Source organism: Dendrobates tinctorius, unplaced genomic scaffold (genome assembly GCF_039654945.1).
Source record: "Dendrobates tinctorius isolate UK_male_01 unplaced genomic scaffold, ASM3965494v1 ptg000007l, whole genome shotgun sequence".
NCBI lineage: Eukaryota > Metazoa > Chordata > Amphibia > Anura > Dendrobatidae > Dendrobates > Dendrobates tinctorius.
Window position 1 is genome coordinate 37,927,234 of NW_027361675.1, and position 21,429 is coordinate 37,948,662.

At 43.4% G+C, this 21,429-nt stretch overlaps 2 protein-coding genes across 6 annotated transcripts in view; both read left to right on the forward strand.

Annotated features, from left to right (window-relative positions):
- Positions 1–212: 212 nt before the first annotated feature.
- The window catches only part of NLE1 (notchless homolog 1), a 71,118-nt gene continuing 49,901 nt past the window's right edge, over positions 213–21,429 (forward strand). Inside the window, exons 1-4 of one of the 3 annotated variants that reach the window (XM_073573443.1) lie at positions 213–363; positions 9,830–9,966; positions 11,587–11,804; positions 11,894–11,973. In XM_073573443.1, coding sequence (XP_073429544.1) covers positions 9,832–9,966; positions 11,587–11,804; positions 11,894–11,973 — 433 coding nt within the window. In that variant the 5' untranslated portion in view covers positions 213–363; positions 9,830–9,831. Of the gene's footprint in view, positions 544–9,829; positions 9,967–11,586; positions 11,805–11,893; positions 11,974–21,429 lie in introns of all 3 variants that reach the window. The other 2 variants (XM_073573452.1, XM_073573461.1) reach the window with 2 other exon arrangements.
- Positions 15,521–18,173, forward strand: LOC141087693 (lamina-associated polypeptide 2, isoforms alpha/zeta-like). 3 transcript variants are annotated; one of them, XM_073573430.1, is made up of 3 exons: positions 15,521–17,335; positions 17,471–17,581; positions 18,029–18,173. In XM_073573430.1, the coding sequence occupies exon 1, from the start codon at positions 15,641–15,643 to the stop codon at positions 16,697–16,699; it is 1,059 nt and encodes a 352-aa protein (XP_073429531.1). In that variant the 5' UTR covers positions 15,521–15,640; the 3' UTR covers positions 16,700–17,335; positions 17,471–17,581; positions 18,029–18,173. The 3 variants fall into 3 exon arrangements, with proteins under 3 accessions (XP_073429531.1, XP_073429512.1, XP_073429521.1); XM_073573411.1 differs by having other exon boundaries at positions 15,521–17,581; positions 18,029–18,172; XM_073573420.1 differs by lacking the exon at positions 18,029–18,173 and having other exon boundaries at positions 17,471–17,593.

The following is a 21,429-nucleotide window of genomic DNA, read 5'->3' on the forward strand; positions in this document are numbered from 1 at the left end:
TGTGCATTAGATTACTAGAATCCTACAGCTTTTGCTTATACTGTCAGGCTACGTTCCCATGGTCAGTAATCAAAACAACACTGCATGGGAACATGGCCTTACTAGACAATTTGAATTCTCCAGAATCACTGCATGCAATGCCCCTCACACAGATTTACTTCTTCCCCATTCTAGAAGACTCTGTAGTCGCAAAGTCACCTGAGCTCAATCTATGTAATAATGCACATAACTACTTCCCCTCATAGACCTACAAGAAGTGCAGAATGTGTCCTCCTCCAATGTAACGCGTCAGCACTCCAGCAGGTGGCGCTGCCGTCCGCACAGGTGCCGCTCGTTAGTGCACTGCACTGCAGAAGCTCTCTGGTAGGTTGGCGCTGACAGATGACGTCTGCTCCCATGTGCGCGCGGTGTACACATGCCTGCTGTCTCCAGTCACTGAAGTTACAGGTATTGCGGCCGGGTGCGGTAGTTGTAGAGTGCGGCTTCTCGGTACATGTGTTACATCAGTTGTGACTGCTCCAGCGCTGCACACCTGAGAACAAGGCGAGTATCAGGCTAGGTCTTGTACTAACCTGTGCAGATGTATTGGAGAAGGTGAAAGGTGTTGGCCGAGTGCCACAAGCTATGGGATAGGTGATAACTGACAGACGGTGAGGGGCTGGCCATGGAGCAGCTATCAGCAGCAGTGTGAAGAGTATGTGCTGCCGATAACATGCTGATTATGGGGCAGTCACTATGTGCTGCCTACTGTCATGGCGCTCCTTGGATGCATTTTACCTACTTGTAGCCACATGCCGACTAGTCTCCTCCAACTTCTCTCGTTTTCCCTTCCATTGTGAGAAGCGGAGGACAGTCTAGTTAGCATGTGACAGCACCTATGTAAATGGCATACGTGGCATCCGGATTCTGAGTGACTGCTGACTTTTCATTTCAGACTAGGAAACCCCATTTACAATTGTATACATGTAATTCCTGGTTGGCCAATGTAACTTGGCCTGTAATTCAGCGCAGATCAACTCTTATAAAGCCAGTCTTGTTCTTACTCCCCTAATATGTGCAGGCTCCTTCCTCTCCGATCTCCCCATAACTGTACGCTGTGTCCTAACAGATGTATTAGCAGCCATGCTACAGAGATGTGACCTCCCAGCCCTTCTTCCGCAGGTCACTGGCTCTCTGTACTACTGATGCTAATAAATCCCAGGAATCCCTCCATTCAGTGTGACAGACCTGCTAACTGTGCAGTGTGTGTATTTTATTTTCTCAAATTGATGGAGGGCCTTTCTTGTACAGCTCCCTGGTTCCGCTTTTATCATCTGCTCAATAATGCGTACGTGTATGCATTAGACTGACTTTAAAGAGTAAAAAGCACTTTCAAGTATAAGTGACTCCTGTAAAGGCGTTTTTGTCCTTTCTGCCACCAGGGCATCATGAGAGGGAGTTTCAATTCATTTACTATTTTTGACTTTTTAAACATAATCTTTATTGGGGGTAAAACTCCTTTAAGATTTATTGGTGAAACGTATTATGTTTGTAACATTTTAGTGGATTTTAGTTTCAACGGTTTTATTGAAAAGGAAACATCATGAAATACATTCATATTAGAGTACAAGGATCCCCTCGCAGGGGGAAATGTACAAGAAAAGACACAATATGTCATACGTTATCCTTGACTTTGTAATCTAAATTTTTAGAAATTTATAGAAGAACAATTGACACGACTAATCTAGTCTTAACGAGGTGGGGAGGGAGAGAGGGGAGTATGTAATGAGTGTCAATAGTATAGAGTAAATAGACGTGAGGTACCAGAGAGTTTGTTTTAGAGACTATAATTGTAAGAGACAACTACCATGTCAGCACGCTATGCAGATAAAGATATCATCCTGGAAAGGTAATCATCCCCATAAGCCTGAATCCAAGGGTCCCAGATATTTCGAAAGGCGTAGAGTGAATCAGATCTGATGGCTTCTATTTTCTCATATAACATTATCAAATTAACCCTTCTCTTCACCTGCGTTATTGATAGCGTACTAGTCTTCCATCTGCTAGCTATGTGGTTTCTCGATGCCATAGCAATAAAGTCAATAAGACGGCAGGTCCCAGTATTGGCATTGATTGGTCTGTCTCCCAGCAGTAGTACTGACGGCGACAGAAGCAATTTCTTACCCGATATATTGTCAATTAGTCTTACCACATCTTTCCAGAGAGACTTTACTATCTGGCATGTCCACCATATGTGGAGAGTATCCCCACTATCCGTGCACCCTCTAAAACAACCGCCAGGGACTGAATGGTAGATATTGTGCAGGAATCTAGGTACGTAGTGAATCCTATGGCACAGTTTAAGAGATGTTTCAGTGAGTGAAACTTGATTGCTACCCCTCATTATATTCTCGTAACACCTGTACCACCTTTAAGGTGTGAGGGAGATTTGTAGGTCTGCTTCCCATTGCTCCATAGATTTCAATTTAAAGCCGTCTCTAGGTTGATTAAATGTAGAATAGAGATGGGATATAAGGCCATTACCCAGGGGGTCATATAAACATTTTAACTCGCACGTTGTAGGTTTTACAGTTAGGTCCATATATATTTGGACAGACAACATTTTTCTAATTTTGGTTCTAGCAATCCCTTCGTTATGTCATTCTCAATTAAGCAGATAAAAGGCCTGGAGTTGATTTGAGGTGTGGTGCTTGCATTTGGAAGGTTTTGCTGTGAAGGAAACATGCGGTCAAAGGAGCTCTCCATGCAGTTGAAACAAGCCATCCTTATGCTGCCAAAACAGAAAAAACCCATCCAAGAAATTGCTACATTAGGAGTGGCAAAATCTACAGTTTGGTACATCCTGAAAAAGAAAGCACTGGTGAACTCTTCAATGCAAAAAGACTTGGGCGCACACAGAAGTCAACAGTGGTGGATGATAGCAGAATAGTCTCCATGGTGAAGAGAAACTCCTTCACAACAGCCAACCAAGTGAACAACGCTCTCCAGGAGGTAGGCGTATCAATAGCCAAATCTACCATAAAGAGAAGACTGCATGAAAGTAAATACAGAGGGTTTACTGCACGGTGCAAGCCACTCATAAGCATCATGAATAAAAAGGCTAAGCTGGACTTGGCTAAAAACCATCTAAAAAAGCCAGCACAGTTCTGGAAGAACATTCTTTGGACAGATGAAACCAAGATCAACCTCTACCAGAATGATGGAAAGAGAAAAGTATGGCGAAGGCGTGGTACAGCTCATGATCCAAAGCATACCACATCATCTGTAAAACACGGCGGAGGCAGTGTGATGGCTTGGGCATGCATGGCTGCCAGTGGCACTGGGTCACTAGTGTTTATTGATGATGTGACACAGGACAGAAGCAGCTGAATAAATTCTGAGGTATTCAGAGCCATACTGTGTGCTCAGATCCAGCCAAATGCAGCCAAACTGATTGGTCGTCGTTTCATACCACAGATGGACAATGACCCAAAACATAAAGCCAAAGCAACCCGGGAGTTTATTAAAGCAAAGAAGTGGAATATTCTTGAATGACCCAGTCAGTCACCTGATCTCAACCCAATTGAGCATGCATTTCACCTGTTAAAGACTAAACTTCAGACAGGCCCACAAACAAACAACAACTGAAAACCACCGCAGTGAAGGCCTGGCAGAGCATCAAAAAGGAGGAAACACAGCATCTGGTGATGTCCATGAGTTCAAGACTTCAGGCAGTCATTGCCAACAAAGGGTTTTCAACCAAGTACTAGAAATGAACATTTTATTTACAATTATGTAATCTGTCCAATTACTTTTGGTCCCTTTAAAAACAGGGTGACACATGTTAAGGAGCTGAAACTCCTAAACCCTTCATCCAATTTTAATGTGGATACCCTCAAATGAAAGCTGAAAGTCTGAACTTCAACTGCATCTGAATTGTTTTGTTTAAAATTCAATGTGGTGATGTTTATAACCAAAATTAGAAAAATGTTGTCTCTGTCCAAATATATATGGACCTAACTATGTTTGGTGAGCCTACTGTTTTGTTTTGCAGAAAGTGGAAAATTTGTTCCAGTCTGAAAGCCTCAGACCTCGGGATTTGATATTTTGCGACAAACTCTTGTTTTGACATTAGTTTAAAGTGAGTCGATAAATTCTGCAGCCTAGTTAATTTATTCTGGTGCCACCACGAGTGGTTCCGAGACGTAATTCCTGGAGGAAACATGGGGTTATTAAACAAGTTTGAAAGTGGGGAGGGGTGAGATTGTAGTGCGAATTGGAATCTGTTCGCTGTCCAGAGACGCAGGGAGTGAGAAGTATACGGCGAATGTAAAGCCAGATCCTTCGGTAAGGGTCCTGTGGCCCAGATTTGGCTCTCCAAGGAATAAGGTGCTATCTGTGAGTTTACTATTTGCGGCCAAATGGGGGCGTGTTGTTCTGCGTTGACCCCTGCCAGCTGGGCAATCTGGGCCGCCCTGTAATAAAGAGTAAAGTTTGGCAGAGAGACTCCTCCCTGTCTTTTATGTCTGAACAAAATTTGCTGAGAGATACGGGGCTTTTTAGTATTCCAGATAAAACGTGTTATGTGCGAGTTTATCATTTTGAAAGTCATCAGAGGCACTGCAATGGGCAGAGATCGAAACAAATATAGGAATTGAGGCAAAGTGACCATTGTAATCGAAAAAGAAAGAGACGGGAGGACCATTTTGATAAAGATTGCGTTAGTTTTTGGAGAAGAGGGGTGTGGTTATGCTTAAATAACGTGGATTTGGATAGTGTAAGGTTGATTCCTAGGTAGGTGATATAGCGCTTCGCATGGCGGAAATGGAAGTTCTCTAATATTGAGGTTTGTTCAGTAGGGGAGGTATTAAGGAACATGATTTCTGATTTATCAACGTTGACCTTCAAACCAGAAATTTCCTCAGTGTTTAAGTGTATTTATAAGGTTAAGCAGGGACACATGTGGGTTCGTCAGAGTCAAAAGAAGATCATCGGCAAACAGACTGACCTTGCATTCATGTTTACCTATAGTTTGGCCTTTGGTATCGGGGTGTAGGTGGATCTTTTGCGCCAATGGTTCCATTACCATAGCGAATAGAGCTGGAGACAAGGAGCAACCCTGCCTAGTTCCCCTATGAATAACTATTGGTTCTGGAGAAGTTGAGGATAGTTTTAAATACGCTACTGGGTTATTGTAGAGTAGTTTGAGTGAGTTGATTAATTGTTGCGATATCCCCAATTTGTGCATTATATTAAACATATATGACCATGTGACGGTATCAAAAGCTTTTTCTATATCTAAAGCAAGTATAGTTAAGGGGGTTTTACGTTTGTTGGCGCTATGAATAAGATTTAGGTTTTTACGTATATTATCTGGGGCCTGCCTTGTTGGAATGAATCCAACCTGATCCCTGTGAAATGCAAGGTAGGCATTTATTAATCCTGTTGGCTATTATGGAGGAAAACATCTTGAGGTCCACATTCAAGAGGGATATTGGCCTATAGTTTTTCATGAGTAACAGGTCTCTCCCTTGTTTTGGGATAACAGTGATATGTGCTGTGTAAAATTCCAGCGGCATTGTTTGGCCTGTTAGTATGTTATTGCAGTAGATTTGAATATGTTTAAACAAGATGTTTGAGAATTTTTTATAGTATAGTGCGGTCAATCCATCGGGCCCCAGAGCTTTCCCAACTTTTAGGTGGCTTATTGTGGATGTGATTTCCTCTTCGGAGATAGGAGAGTGTAATGTGGCAGCGTAAGTCGGGGTTAGGGAAGGTAGTGGCACATTAGATAAAAAGTGCAAATTTCTCATTGCCCAAACTGGAGGACTATCAGTGTATAATTTTTGGTTGTAATTTTGAAACGTTTTATAGATTTTATTGGGATTAAAGGTAGTTTGGGACTGTTCGTCTTTTATAGAAAAAATAGAGTTTATTCGCTCTTTCTGTTTTAATTTTTGAGCAAGCATTCGGTCCATTTTATTAGAGATTCGATAAAATGTCGCTTGCGTCCATCTAATTGCTCTTTCTGTGCGGGTTGTTAGCAAAGTGTTTAGCTTTAGTTTTAAATCATAAATTTCCTTAGTTAAGTATAATGAGGGGTGTAACTGGTTGGTGGCTTCTAATTTATAGAGTTCGTTCTCGAGAATCAGTTGCTCCTGAAGACGATTTTTCTTTTTTTTTTTTTGGATGCTGTCCTAATGAGTACGCCAGTGATATATTTTTTGTGGGCCATCCACACACTACCCATAGAGGTGTCAGGGGTAATATTAAAGAGGGAAAAGGCATTAAGCTCCTGTTCAACCAGTAGTCGAGTCTGAGGTTCGGACAATAAGGATTCATTCAATCTCCATGTGTACAGACGTGTGTATTCGCTACGCCCAGTTTAAATGCAGAGAGTACACTATCATGGTCAGACCATGAAGAGGAGACATGCCTGGAATACATCAGTGATGGTATATTTTCCGAGTTGGTGAGAACCCAGTATATCCTGAAGTATGAATGAAAAACCCTAGAAAAATGTGTAACCTCTTGACTGTCTATGGGATTCTCTCCATGTATCAACCAAATGATGGGCTTGGAAGATATTTTCAAGTATAACTTTATCCTTCCTTGACATGTCGGACCTCTTATTATTGGAGCTATCAAGGGTTGGGTTTAATATGATAGTATCATAGGAGATGGACCTTAGGGATTTTGCAATAGATTTAATTGTTTTCATTTGTAATGTCGGAGGTGCATAGCAATTAGCAAGACAGTCGCTTCTCCTGTACCGTGACCCAAAGGATTGTGTATCTACCCTCTGTGTCCACAGTCATACCTTCCTGCAAAAATGGGAAAGAATTATGGAGCAGTATGGCGACGCCTCTCGTTTTTTTATCATGAGAGGCAATAAAAAATCTCGAGTAAACCTTATGGAAATGAGTTTCCTGTAGAAATAGTACATCAGGGGAATGTTTCAGGTAGTCAATAAAGGCGCGTTTTCTTTTTATCGGAGAATTGAACCCCCTAACATTGTGTGAAAGTGTCTTAAGCATTCGGTTTAATTAAATAGGTCTAAATAAACCTCAAGCATAATAACATCCAGGGTGGATAGCTTCACGTCGGTTATCAATCTAGGAACATGTTTATAAGACATTAGCACTCTTTTATTGGAAGGGAGGGAGGGGAGGTAACAAAAAATATAATAAAGAAATGGTCTCAACCAATGACCGATATGCGGGCTAGAGTGTGCCGGCCCATTATTAGTAGGGCCAGAAGCAGCAACAGCCCAAAATGGAGTGGCATACTTACTCCAGGGGCACAACGCTCAACAACAAGAAAAGAGAAAACAATATTATATGTAAATTGTCATAAATCACATCAAATAGAACAATGTCCCAGCGTTTCGATTGCTCTTTGAATCTGTCCCCGCACATTCGCCGGTAGCGGTCTCAAGAAGTAGACTGTTTGTTGTGCTGTGTTTTATTGGGTCTGGTACGGCAAACTTCTATCCATTCTCTGCGATGCTTCTGTCTCTTTGGTAGGGCCCCAGAGTCTGGGATTGGGATGCCAGCTTTTTCCAGTGTTTTTCTACCTTCTTCACAATTTCTTGGAGGATAGGTAGAATTATTATGTGAGAAGATTGGAGCATGTGGGAATCCACACCTGTATTTGATATTTGCTTTAATTAAGGCCATTGTTACGTCTTTCATGGCCTTTCTCCTCATTAGAGTCACCGGACAAATGTCAGGGAACAAAGAAACAGTGTCTTGAATGCCTGGTAGTTTATTCAGTCTACGAGCAGCAGATACAATCAGGTCTCTGGATTCCTCATGGTGCATTTTGAGGACAACATCTCTTGGGGATGCATCAGATTTGGGACCTCTCAGGGCCCTGTGAATTCTGGTTATTTTTAAAGAACTCTGGTCTGCCTGTGGGAAAAGGGTTCGAGGCAATTTCCATTAGGTTGGAGCTACTTTCTGAGAGTCCTTTAATTCTAATGTTACCTCGGCGTGAGCGATTCTCCAAATCTTCACTCTTAAGCTCCAGAAATTCGAGTCTAGCATCTTGTTCTTGTAGTAGCTCACTATTATGCTCAGTGGCGTCAGCGGTGTCATCAATTCTTCTCTCCAAATCGTTGGTTCTTTGGGAAATGTCTTGAATTTGTTGTGTGAAATTATCCACAGCAGAAGATAACTCAGCTCTGAACGTTTTCTGAATGGTGGCCAGAAGAGCCTCCATTGTCATTGGGATCATGTTTGTTGAGGTGGCAGAGTCAGTTAGCTGAGACCTTTTGAGGGGAGCCCTTGGAGCTCAGTGAGGATGATTTTGACGCTGACATAGTGTGGCTTGCTGGTTTTGTACGTTGAGACAATAGTTGTATGATCGGGTGTTGATTTCAGATGAGGCAGGTTTTTTGGGGCGCATTGCTCACAGACCTCCTGTGTTCTGAAAGTCAGTGCATGACAACTACCTAAAAAAGTGAGCGCATCTTTGTGCCCGTGGCGACAGTGTTCCATTATCATAGTCCACCAAGAATGTCTATGCCCTCTGTGTTGGATTTTAGCAGGATATGGGGTAAACTTTGTAGGACATAGTATGTCTCTAGTGTAGCTCTGTTGTAGTACCCCTTTAATAATTCAGAAATGTAGGGGCGGGTGAGCCAGTAGGTCTGAGCGACAGATAATATTGCCGGTCCGAAAAGGAGGTGAAAAAAGAAAAAAAAATTTTCATTGTGGGCAATATTGCCAAACAACCAGCAGATGGAGTCCTAGATCTTCAAATATAAAGTGCGGCAGCTATGGAGATTATATTAGATTTTACAGTCTCATGGCTTTTCCTCCAGCTGGAGACAGGGCAACACATACAACCCTCTAATGTGCAAGGTCAGGAAACAGAAAGGTGTCTGCAGTCTGTTCAGTGGCTCTAGTAAAAAATGAAATTTCCCCCTATTGTTAAGGTTAAGTACCTGTTTGCTGGAGGGTCCAGTGTTTTGTGCCTGAGGCAATTTTCCTGGTGGGGCCTCCAGTGAAGCAGACGGTTGTCCCTGTTGTTTTTCAATCCAGAGCGGTGTCTCTTATGTCTCACAACGTTCCTGTGGTGCTGGAAGGAAAGCTTTAGGTCCGGGTACTATGGCACTGCCTAGGTAATTATAGCACAAATGTATGAGTTCTGTATATAATCCATTAGCCGGCAGGGCCTAGAAGAGGCCTGTAGCAGTGAGAAGAGGCCTAGGCCTCAGTCCTGAAGTCTCTCTCCAGTTCCAAGTAAAAAATCTGTGCTTGTAAATATCCGAAACAGTCCAAATTGGGCTCAAAATGTTGTGTATCAAATCCTTAGTAGGATCCAAAAGAAAAATTTGAGTTTTGAGTGATTTTTGGTCGGGATGGGAGTAGATTCAGAGGTTATCCCTCAGGAGCTCTGCCTTAGGGTACCGTTACACCTAGCGACTCACCAGCGATCCCGACCAGCGATATGACGCGGTCAGGATCGCTGGTGCATCGCTAGGTGGTCGCTAGTGAGCTGCCACACAGGCAGATCTCACCAGCGACATCGCAGGGGACGGGGGTCGCTACTTACCTGTCAGACGCGGCGATCCTGCGTCCTCCCGCCCGGCTCCACGCGTCGCTCGTCGGCGCCACAGGAAGCTGACGACGAGGAATGGTCCAGCAGCTTCTCGCGCGATCAGCGATAACCAGCGGGGGAGCCAGTCGGAGGTAAGTATCACATGCAGCGATATTGCTAGCGATATCGCAGTGTGTAACGGGGGCTTAACTGTGGCTCACATGTGCTGTGTCCTCCTGTGCTCACTTTAGTGGATTTTAAAAAGAGAACTACTTATCTTTGTACTAACTTTTTTTCTTTACAGATATGAAGGAAGACGTGGGAAGAATTTTGGTTCAGTTTAAGAATGAAAGTGGGGAGGTGCTCGGCACTTCATTTGATGTTCCTGTGGACATTACACCTGATAAATTACAGCTCGTCTGTGATGCCCTTTTACAGGAGGTAATGACAATCGCTTATATGTCTACTAAGATTAGAGGTATTCTATGTAATCAGAGCCAATCATCAATGAGGACTACATGAAATTCTGATGGGCTCCCTCATTACAGATAGCTCTGTTTTATACTGAAATGCTGAGGTATTTGCAACCAAGCTCTGATGAGCCAGCACGAAAGAATATTACTCCAGACCCTGCGTGGTGTACGTTTGTGGCAGTGGTACATCATAGCTAAAAGATGCACCGAATTCATTATGAGGTACATGCCTTTTATTGAATTTGGCGCTTCTTACTCCAGCGCCTTTTTATTGAATTTTGTACAACTTACTCCAGAGTTCCAAAGACATACTGGTAGGGAATTTAGATTGTGAGCCCCATATGGGTCAGCGATGATAATGAAACTGTAAAGCGCTGCGGAATAGGTTAGCGCTATGTAAAAATAAAGATTATTATTATTCCTGTCATTGACTAGCGTGCATAACGCCAGACTTAGAGTATATACCAAGATTAGAATTTGAGCTCTATCCATAGGAATTCTCAATCACCGTAGGTCTGACCCCTAGGACTCGCACTGATCCCAAGAATGTGAGCCACTTGTGATTGAAGTAGAGAGCAAGCATGCACATTCCTACTCCATTCATTCTTAATGGCACCGCGCTTGACTTAAGCACTCCCATTAACAATTAATGGAGCCGAGCATGCTCGACCTCTGCTCCATTCAGATGGGGCTTTTCATAGTTCTCATGATTACCGGTGTCCCCTTTAAAGGGGTTGTCAAGAACTATAACATTGATGGCCCATCCTTAGGTTCGGTCATCAGTGTCTGATTGGAGTTACGACCCATCAAACCTGCCAATCAACTTTTGCAGAACGGCAAATTTGCAGAGCTGCACAGCTCAGTCAACGGGATAGCGGCCACGGCCAGGTACTGCATACCAACACTCGTATTGATTTGCATATGGGGTGAGTACCCAGCTATACAGTTGACTGAGCTGTACAGCTCCACAACTGAGCAGTTCTGAGGAACAGCTGATCGATGGGGGTACCAGCTGTTATACGCCCACTGTTCAGACATTGAACCCCTAAGGGTAAGCCATCAATGTTAATGTCCCCGATGACCCATTAATGAATCCAGACCATAGTTATAAAAAGGAACATGGAAGGTTCTGTCACGCAGCTACTCCATCCCCATTCACAGATCGTTCTAAACACAATTACAAAACCCTTCTTGCAGTTTTTCAGCTACAAACATACCTAGTCCTTGTCTGCTCTTTAATTGTATTAGATTGGCAGCAGATCGTGCAGAATCTGTGTGATAGACGTTTATCTTATGTGGTCATGAACAGTACAGTTTAGTTCACAGATCCCTCTGAAAGATGGGATTATGATGATGGGATCCGTTTGTAATCTAATGTTCTTTGGTGAGTTGTCAGTCAGCCATTTTCCTTCCTTTATTTACCTTGCATTTGATAAAGCTGAACATACTTTGTGGGCAATGCATGTCTTCTGGCTATCTGATGTATTAAGCCATCGTTAGTCTTACAAGTGAAAATTGCATAAAAAAAACAAGTTTTCATTTTGATTCGTTAAACCTGTGCCCTTATGGTTGCTTTTCTTTTTTAAAGGAAGAGTCGGTACCTTTAGCATTTTTTGTCCATGATGTGGAAATTGTGACATCTTTAGAAAAAACACTGGAAAAACAGACGGTAGAAACAGAAAAAGTGTTAGATATCATCTATCAGCCACAAGCTGTCTTTAAGGTCCGTGCAGTCACACGCTGCACCAGTTCTTTGGAGGGTCACACTGAAGCTGTGATCTCTGTAGCTTTCAGCCCAACTGGAAAGTAAGTATGACTACAAATATACCATTGCGATCTGAGCTAACCTCAATGTAGAGGAGCACATGGTAAGCGTAATCTGTGTGTAATTGCAGACACTTGGCCAGTGGATCAGGAGACACTACTGTTCGCTTCTGGGACCTTAGCCTAGAGACACCTCTTTTTACATCCAAAGGTAAGCCGATGAAATGAGACATATATTCTAATTCTAGATGTCAGTATTGGTTGTTTAGTTTGACGTGTACGTTCACATTCGGTGAGTCTATACTGATATTAGTGAGATACATATGCAACATTTTCTGTATTTCTTTCTAGAATTGGTGTCCATTGTAAAAGAAGAAACTTCTAACAGATATATATGTGACGTTGTTTAGCTGCTTGGTTAAAGCAGATGCCAACGTCACGTATACCTCTAAGAGTTTATTCTTTTATAAGAAAAAACTGTCCCAATAGAGTGGCCTTCTCTCTGACTTTTTGAGGCGGCACTACTACTGTAGTCCAAAGAAATGCATTGTATTGTATGCAATTATGTGGGCTGTCTATCCTTTTCAGTACATACCAGTTCATGGACACGGCTTACAAATCTTGCAGCAGGAGACGAAGCCATTTAAATCTTTGCTAAGTGTAGCATGGTGTTGGTACTGCACATCTTCTATTATATATAACTGGAACGTCATTGGACATAAGGATTGGTGATGAGAGCAAGTGTTGGTTACTCAAGTTTGCCTAGATTGCTTGGCTATGTCAGACAATCCCCACATGTTTTTTGGCTGTCTAACAGCCACAAAACATGCAGGTGCGGAGACTCGAACATGTCACTCGAGCACCCCCGATACTTGGTGCATACCCAAGTATCGAGCATTTGCGCTCATCACTAACAAGAAGTCTAAGGCCACGTTCACGCGTTGATTTGGTCAGTATTTCACATCAGTATGTGTAAGCCAAAACCAGGAGTGTGTGTAAAAAAAAAAAAAAAAAAAAAAAAAACAGCAGAGGTAATGTGTTTCTATTATACTTTTCCTCTGAGTGTTCCTTTCCTGGTCTTGGCTTACAAATACTGATGTAAAATACTGACCAAATGCTGAATGAGTGAACGTGACCTTAGGAGACAGCCTGCAAGTGGATTAATGAAAAATATGCTAATGAAGGAGTAATTTAAACTTTTTTTAATGATCAGTCTATGTAAAGTTATAAACCTTTGGGTTATACTCCATTGCCTTATTTTGTAAGTGCTTACTTATTTGCCTTGTTAATACTGTCTTGGTGGCTGATTTTAAACTGCAGTTCTAGTAAAGATCTGTATTCAGATAGTTGACTTCTCTGATCCTCTCCTGTTTTTGTATATACAGTTGTGTGAAAAAGTATTTGCCCCCTTCCTGATTTCCTATTCTTTTGCATGTTTATCACACTTAAATGTCTCAGATCACCAAACAGATTTCAGTTTTTAGACAAATATAACACAAACATAGAATGCAGTTTTTAAATGAATATTATTATTATTATTATTCCAAACCTTTCAGTGCCTTGTGTGGAAAAGTGATTGCCCCTTAAACCTAATAACTGGTTGGTCCACCCATGACATTAAAAACTGCAATCAAGATTTGTGATAAGTGGCAATGTCTTTACAACGCTCTGGAGGAATTTTGGCCCACTCATCTTTGCAGAATTGTTGTAATTCAGCCACACTGGTGGGTTTCCTACCATGAACCGCCTTTTTAAGTTCATGCCACAGCATCTCAATCAGATTAAGGTGAGGATTTTGACTAGGCTGCTCTAAAGTCTTAATTTTGTTTTACTTACGCCATTCTGAGGTGGACTTTCTGGTGTGTTTTGGATCATTATCCTGCTTCATAACCCAAGTGTACTTCAGCTTGAGGTCACGAACAGATGTCCCGACATTCTCCTCCAGGATTTTTTGGAAGACTGCAGAATTCATGGTTCCATTTACCACAGCAAGTCTTCCAGGTCCTGAAGCAGCAAAACAGCCCCAGACCATCACATTGCTACCACCAAATTTTACTGTTGGTATGCTGTTGCTTTTCTGAAATGCTGTTACTTCTACGCCAGATGTAATGGGACATACATCTTCCAAAAAGTTCAACCTTTTATCTCGTCAGTCCACAGAGTGTTCTTCCAAAATTCTTCGGGATCATCAAGATATTTTCTGGCAAAACTGAGACAAGACTTTCTGTTATTGCTCAGCAGTGGTTTTCATCTTGGAACTCTGCCGTGCAGGCCATTTTCTTATGGTGCAGTCATGAGCACTGACCTTAACTGAGGCAAGTGAGGCCTGCAGTTCTTTGTACGTTGTAGTAACCTCTTCGATGAGTCGTCGCTGCGCTCTTGGGGTAATTTTGGTCAGCTGGCCACTTCTGGCAAGGTTCACCATTGTTCCATGTTTTTGCCATTTGTGGATAATGGCTATCATTGTGGTTTGCTGGAGTCCCAAAGCTTTAGAAATGGCTTTATAACCTTTTCCAGACTGAGGTCTCAATTACTTTGTTTCTCATGTGTTCCAGAATTTCTTTGGATCTCGACGTTGAGAATTTTTTGGTCGTCTTCACTTTCAGGCATGTCCCATTTAAGTGATTTCTTGATTGAGAGCAGGTGTGGCAGTAATTTGGCCTGCATCTGGCTAGGGAATTTGAACTCAGCTTCTCAAAGATGTGATAAACCACAGTTAATTTATGTTTTAAGGGGGAGGAAGGGAAATCACTTTTTCACACAGGGCCCTGTAGGTTTGGATTTCTTTTTCCCTTAACCCATTAGTGACCGGGACAATTGTTCTAAATGTGACATGTCACTTTGTGTAGTAATAACTCTGGAATGCTTCAACGTAGTCCCATTGATTTTGAGGTTGTTTTTTCAGAACACATACTTTATGATCATGGTAAATTTAGGTTGATATGTTTTTTACTCTTCGCCACGACAGCACCCACTGGAGGTATCGGATCCGCCCATTTGGAACAGGAAACCCTACAGGAAAGATAAAAGGGGCGGTCCGCCTTTCCTCCTCAGTTTTGGTTTCCTGTTCCAAATGGAGCAGGATCCTGCAGGATCTTACCTGGGCCATGCATCCGCCTGTGCGGTCTCTTTGGGAACGGCAGGGGCTGCGGTCCGGAAGCAGCGTCAGGGGAGACTCCGTTTGACGGTTCCCCCCTCGTCTGACGGCATAATGGTGATGACCGGGTCCGGGTATGGCGCCCGGTCTTACCAGGGAGCGGACCGGTCTGGCATCCGAAGGCACAGCCCTCCCCCCCTTTTTTTCGGTGGTGACACAGCGTGGGAGGTGAGGCCATGAGTGCGCGAACCGCGCGTGTGAGTAGCGGTGGCGCAGGAGCCGGCCGGCGCCTGACGCTCCTATACCCCGGAAGTAATGGTTGAACTTCTGGGGTAGGATGGCGATGACGCGGCGCATGCGCCCTGACACAGGGCGACTTCCGGGGGCACGACAGGAGAAGATAAAACAGCGCTGCAACGAGGGAACCATGTCGTCCCCCACGGAGTCGCAGGCCCCAGCAGGGGACTCAGCTGGGGGCAATTCCTCCAGGGACCGCAGCGCCAGGACAGAGACTGCCCGCAGGAGCGAGGCAGCAGAAGCCCGATCCAGACCGTCTCAGCCATCCGACCCGGTATTAAGCTTCACTGGGTGAGTGTGCAAAGTATAAACTCTACCTATTAAGCTAAAACCTCTCCTCCCCCCCCCCCCTCCTCCCCCCTCTCTCCTTTCCTTTGACCTTCCACTTCAGTCAAAGAAAAAAGTAAAAACTAAACATAAAGAATGCGCATTATGTTCAGAGCCTCTCCCTGACTCCTACCCCAAAAAACTCTGCAAACAATGCATGAAAGAGACCAGGCAGGGGTCGACGATATCTTCTAAAGATATCCGAGCCATAATTAGGGAGGAGATACAAGCCATCAACCGCGCCAGCACTCCCTCAGAGTCCAGTCATAAGAGACAGGCCGTTGTTAGTTCAGAGTCAGAGGAGGAACAGGAGTTAAACTCAGGCTCTGCATCCACATCCTCATCGTCATCCTCGGAGATGGAAGGACGCGCATGTTTTCCACTGGACAGCGTGGATAATCTAGTAAAAGCGGTTAGAAATACCATGGGGTGTGAAGAGGAAAGGGGCGCCCAAACCGCGCAGGACATTATGTTTGCGGGATTGGCAGAAAAAAAGAGAAGATCATTTCCGGTGATACCGGCAATTAAGGACCTCATCAAAAGAGAGTGGGAAAAGCACGACCAGAGAGGTTTTCTCCCATCAGCCTCAAAACGGAAGTATCCGTTCACTGATGAGGACCTATTGAAATGGACTAAAATACCAAAGGTGGATGCCGTCATAGCCTCCACTTCCAAACAGACCTCGATTCCGGTCGAGGACGCAGGATTGTTAGCAGACCCATTAGACCGAAAAGCAGAATCTTCGCTCAAAAGGTCCTGGGAGTCCACCACCGGGGTATTTAAACCCGCAATAGCCAGCACATGTACGGCTAGATCAATGCTGGTATGGCTAGATCAGTTAGATCAGCAGATCGAACAAAGAATATCAAGGGAGAAACTGCGTGCAGCCATCCCGTTGATAAGAGGTGCAGCTGCCTTTATGGCAGATGCTTCAGCGGACACCCTAAGACTGGCAGCAAGGTCGGCAGCCCTGGTGAATAACGCCAGACGCGCGCTGTGGATAAAAAGCTGGAAAGGGGATGCACAATCAAAATCCAAAATTAGTGCAACCCCATGCGAGGGTGAGTTCCTCTTTGGAAAAGCCTTAGACGAAATTCTCGCCAAGGCAAAAGAGAGGAAAAAGGCCTTCAGTGATTCTCCCATTCCGTTTTATAGGAAAACCTTTAAGAGACGGCCATTCGGGAGAAGAAGACAGTCGGACAGAACGAATAGATAGGCCACGAAAGATGAAAAGCAGAAGGGTACCATCTTCAGAGGGCCAACATATAGGAGAGATAAAAATTAAAAGTTTAGACCCACCAGTTGGGGGTAGATTAAAATTTTTTTGTTACCAAATGGGAACAAATTACGTTAAGCCCATGGATTTTGAACATAATCAGGGAAGGAATAAAGATTGAATTCCTTCAGATCCCTCATGAATTCTTTGTTATAACTCGCCTTAATTCCTCAGTTCAGCAAAAGGCTCTCGAAGACGAGATTCGAGTGCTACTAGCTAAAAAAAGTTTTAGTTGACGTCCCTGAAGGACAAGAGGGTAGAGGCTTTTATTCTCCCCTGTTTTTGGTTTCTAAACCAGACGGTACATTTAGAACCATTATTAATTTAAAGAAGCTTAATTCGTTTATAAAAAATTATAACTTCAAAATGGAATCAATTAGATCCACTATAAGGCTTCTGTTCCCAAATTGCGTAATGGCAGGGATTGATTTAAAAGATGCTTATTATCATCTCCCTATTCACAATAGATTCCAGAAATACCTAAGAGTCGCAGTGGAAGTCGAAGGCAGGATTCGTCATTTCCAATACGCGGCCATGCCCTTCGGGCTTTCCACGGCACCAAGAATATTTACCAAGGTGATGGCAGAAGTGATGGCCTACCTTCGCCAAAAGAATACACTGATTGTGCCATATTTAGACGACTTCCTAATAATTGGGAATTCAGTCAAACAATGTACCGAACGCGTGACTGACGCAATCTCGTCTTTTCAGAGCCTTGGCTGGATCATCAATATCCAAAAGTCCAGACTCGATCCACAATCTCTCCAGACATTTCTAGGATTTCAACTAGATTCCTTGACCCAGAGATGCCTACTACCTCAGGTAAAAATCACCCTCACGAAACAAAAAATACGAGCAGCTATAGATAGACCACGGGTATCCTTGAGAGGAGCAATGTCACTATTAGGATCACTAAATTCTTGCACCCCGGCAGTCCGGTGGGCCCAGTACCATGTCCGTACATTACAACACCAGATCCTCCAGGAGGATAAGCGACATAGTGGGCATTTACAGAGCAAAATAACCCTGTCACAAGAAGTCTTGACTTCTCTAGAGTGGTGGTTAGATGATGACCATTTATGTTCAGTAGTTCCGTGGGTTATAGTCCCATCTTGTATCGTAACCACCGATGCCAGTCCCCAGGGCTGGGGAGCCCACATGGAGAATGAGTTTCATCAGGGAAAGTGGAATAGAGAGGAATGCGAATACTCATCCAATTTAAAAGAACTGACTGCAGTGTTCTATCCTCTATACAACTTCCTTCCGCAGCTCCAACAGAAGCATGTCAGGATACTATCGGACAATACCACCACCGTGGCCTATATAAACAAACAAGGAGGAACTCGATCAGAGACTCTGATGTCCTCAGCGGCAAGAATTTTAAACTTAGCAGAAAACTATTTTTTTGTCCCTCTCGGCCCTTCATATCAGAGGCGAGAGCAATCAAAAGGCGGACTTCCTAAGCCGACACACTCTGCGGCAAGGAGAGTGGTGCCTCAATCAGAAGGTCTTCAGGGACATAGTAGCCTTATGGGGACAACCCGAGGTGGACCTTTTCGCCACAAAGGAGAACAGGCAGATAAAAATATTTGCCTCCCTATCTCCATCAGACCACCCAGACATACTAGACGCCCTTCTAACTCCATGGAATTTCAACCTGGCGTATGCATTCCCTCCATTGATCCTCCTACCTCAAGTAATTCGGAAGATCAGAGACGACAAAGCAAGGATAATCTTAATAGCACCGTTCTGGCCAAAAAGACCGTGGTTTTCGTGGCTGCAGATTATGTCGATAACAGATCCTTGGATCCTTCCTTCGACTCCCAACCTACTCTCCCAAGGCCCCTTTTTCCACCCTCAAGTGGTCAGTTTGCACTTGACGGCGTGGAATTTGAGAGGCAGTTATTGAGGACAAGAGGTTTTTCTGAGTCTTTAATTACTACACTACTACAAAGTAGGAAACAGTCCACAACCCAAATTTACACTAGAATATGGAAAAAATTTCTTCAATTCCATACAGTACCTCATACAGCAGAAGTTCCGATAATCCCAATCTTAGAATTTCTGCAGAAAGGGAAAGACTTAGGCCTAGCAGTAAATACGCTAAGAGTACAAATATCGGCATTAGGAGCGCTATATGGCCATAATATAGCAGGCAACAAGTGGATAACTCGATTCATTACAGCATGTGAACGAATAGCTCCAATCCACATACCCTCCGTCCCTACATGGGATCTAAATCTGGTCCTAGACGCCCTAACGGTAGACCCCTTTGAGCCGATCAACACAATACCCTTCAAACACTTAGCACTTAAAACGGCCCTCTTGGTAGCACTGACCTCAGCTAGAAGAGTGGGTGATATCCAGGCCTTGTCAATAGATCCACCCTTTTTTCAAGAATACCAAGACAGATTGGTATTAAAACCAGACCCTGCCTACCTGCCAAAAGTAGCAACAAAATACCATAGATCTCAGGGGATACTCCTCCCAACCTTCTATATAAATCCCTCTACTCCGGAAGAGCAGAAGTTCCATACTCTGGACGTCAAAAGAACTGTCCTAAAATATATTGACAGGTCCAACAGTTGGAGGCAGAGTAGGGCCCTATTTGTTTCATTTCAGGGCTGTAAGAAGGGGTATGGAGTCACGAAGAGTACCATTTCCCGATGGATCAGAGAAGCCATTCGTTTAGCCTACTCCGCAAAAAACGAAGATCCTCCAGGGAACATCAGGGCGCATTCCACCAGGGCAATGGCAACTTCTTGGGCAGAAAAGGGAGATGTTCCGATTGAAACTATATGTAAGGCGGCAGTTTGGTCATCCCCTTCTACCTTTTATAACCACTATAGACTAGATCTTTCATCAGCCTCTGACTTAAGCTTTGGCCGGACTGTCCTTGACACAGTGGTCCCACCCAGGTGATGGTCTCTGGAATCTCTCCAGTGGGTGCTGTCGTGGCGAAGAGTAAAAAGCCGGATTACTTACCGGTAATGCCATTTTAATGAGTCCACGACAGCACCCGCTCACTTCCCCCCCCTAAAGATATCAATAGTTAAAGTATATTAACCAAATAATGGATAAGAAAGATGTTAAAATAAGAGAACATTGCCTAATCCTTGGCGGTCCTTCTGGTACTCTGAAACGTAAAACTGAGGAGGAAAGGCGGACCGCCCCTTTTATCTTTCCTGTAGGGTTTCCTGTTCCAAATGGGCGGATCCGATACCTCCAGTGGGTGCTGTCGTGGACTCATTAAAAGAGCATTACCGGTAAGTAATCCGGCTTTTCGTTTATCTAAAAAAGATCAGAAATTTGACACAAAATTTCAAAATATTTGCAATTTTCAAACTTTGATAAGCTTTTTAATGTATAGTCATACCACACGAAAACATAAAAAAATCACATTTCCCTCATGTCTGATTTATATCAACACGATTTGTAAAATGTGTTTTTATTTTGTTAGCATTTTAGAAGGTTTAAAAATTTAGGAGTAATTTTTCATTGTTTTTATAAGGACCTGTTCAGTTTTGAAATTACTTTAGTGTCCTTTATACTGGAAACCCCCAAAAGTCATACCATTTTAAAAACCGCATCACTCGACTATTCAAAATTGCTTTCAAGTAGTTCATTAACCAAACAGGTGCTTTTCAGGAATTGATGCTGTGTGGCATTCTGAACAGGGTGCTATAGCCAGTAGACTCGAAAGTCATTGTTTGGCCATGAATTGCCATGGCAAACATCAGGACCACACAATCAAGATCTCAGAGTGCCAATGGGGTTAAAGCAGGAGTTTCCACATTGTGGTAACCATTTAGATGCAGTAATCATTATTGATAGCAGAATCTAAGGGGTTAAACGGCTATAGTCGGTACCAACACTGATCATGGTCGATACAGCAAGTTGTTCGCTATAGTGTACAACTGACAACTGCTGAATTGTCACCCTTCGGGAAATGCTAGTCTCTTATATCGGGGTTAATAATAAAGATTTTCATTTACAAACTGCATTTTGTGATTACTTGTATTATCTTTGTCTAATATTTGAATTTGTTTAGTGATCTGAAACATTTAAATGTGACAAACATGCAAAAGAATAGGAAATTAGGGGGCAAACACTTTCACACCACTATAGTGTCATTAGGGAGGGGAATAGAAAAGCTCACAGACGAGTATGACATTTTGCTAGACCTTCAGTTGAAATCCACTATTAAAGGGAATCTGTCACCCTTTTTTTTTTTTGCCTATCAGCTGCCGGCACTGATATCAGGGGCTTATCTACAGCATTCTGTAATGCTGTAGATAAGCCCCTGATGTAACCTGAAAGATAAGAAAAACACAATAGATTATACTCACCGGAGGGGGCGGTCCGGCGCCTCCCATCTTCATGTGATGCCGTCCTCTTCTTTCCTTCCTGTAGTGGCTCTGGCGCAGGCACACTGCTCTGCCCTCAACAGGGCAGATCAGAGTACTGCAGTGCGCAGGCGCCAGGAAAGGTCAGAGAAGTCCAGCGCCTGCGCACTACAGTATTCTGCTCTGCCCTCAACAGGGCAGAGCAGTGCGCCGGACCGGGCGATTTACCCCCATTCTTGACCATGCACACTTGAGTTTTATCATACATCCTCTTTTAATGGTCTGAATTTTTGTTTCTTTTCATTATATGTGGGGCTCAGTTTT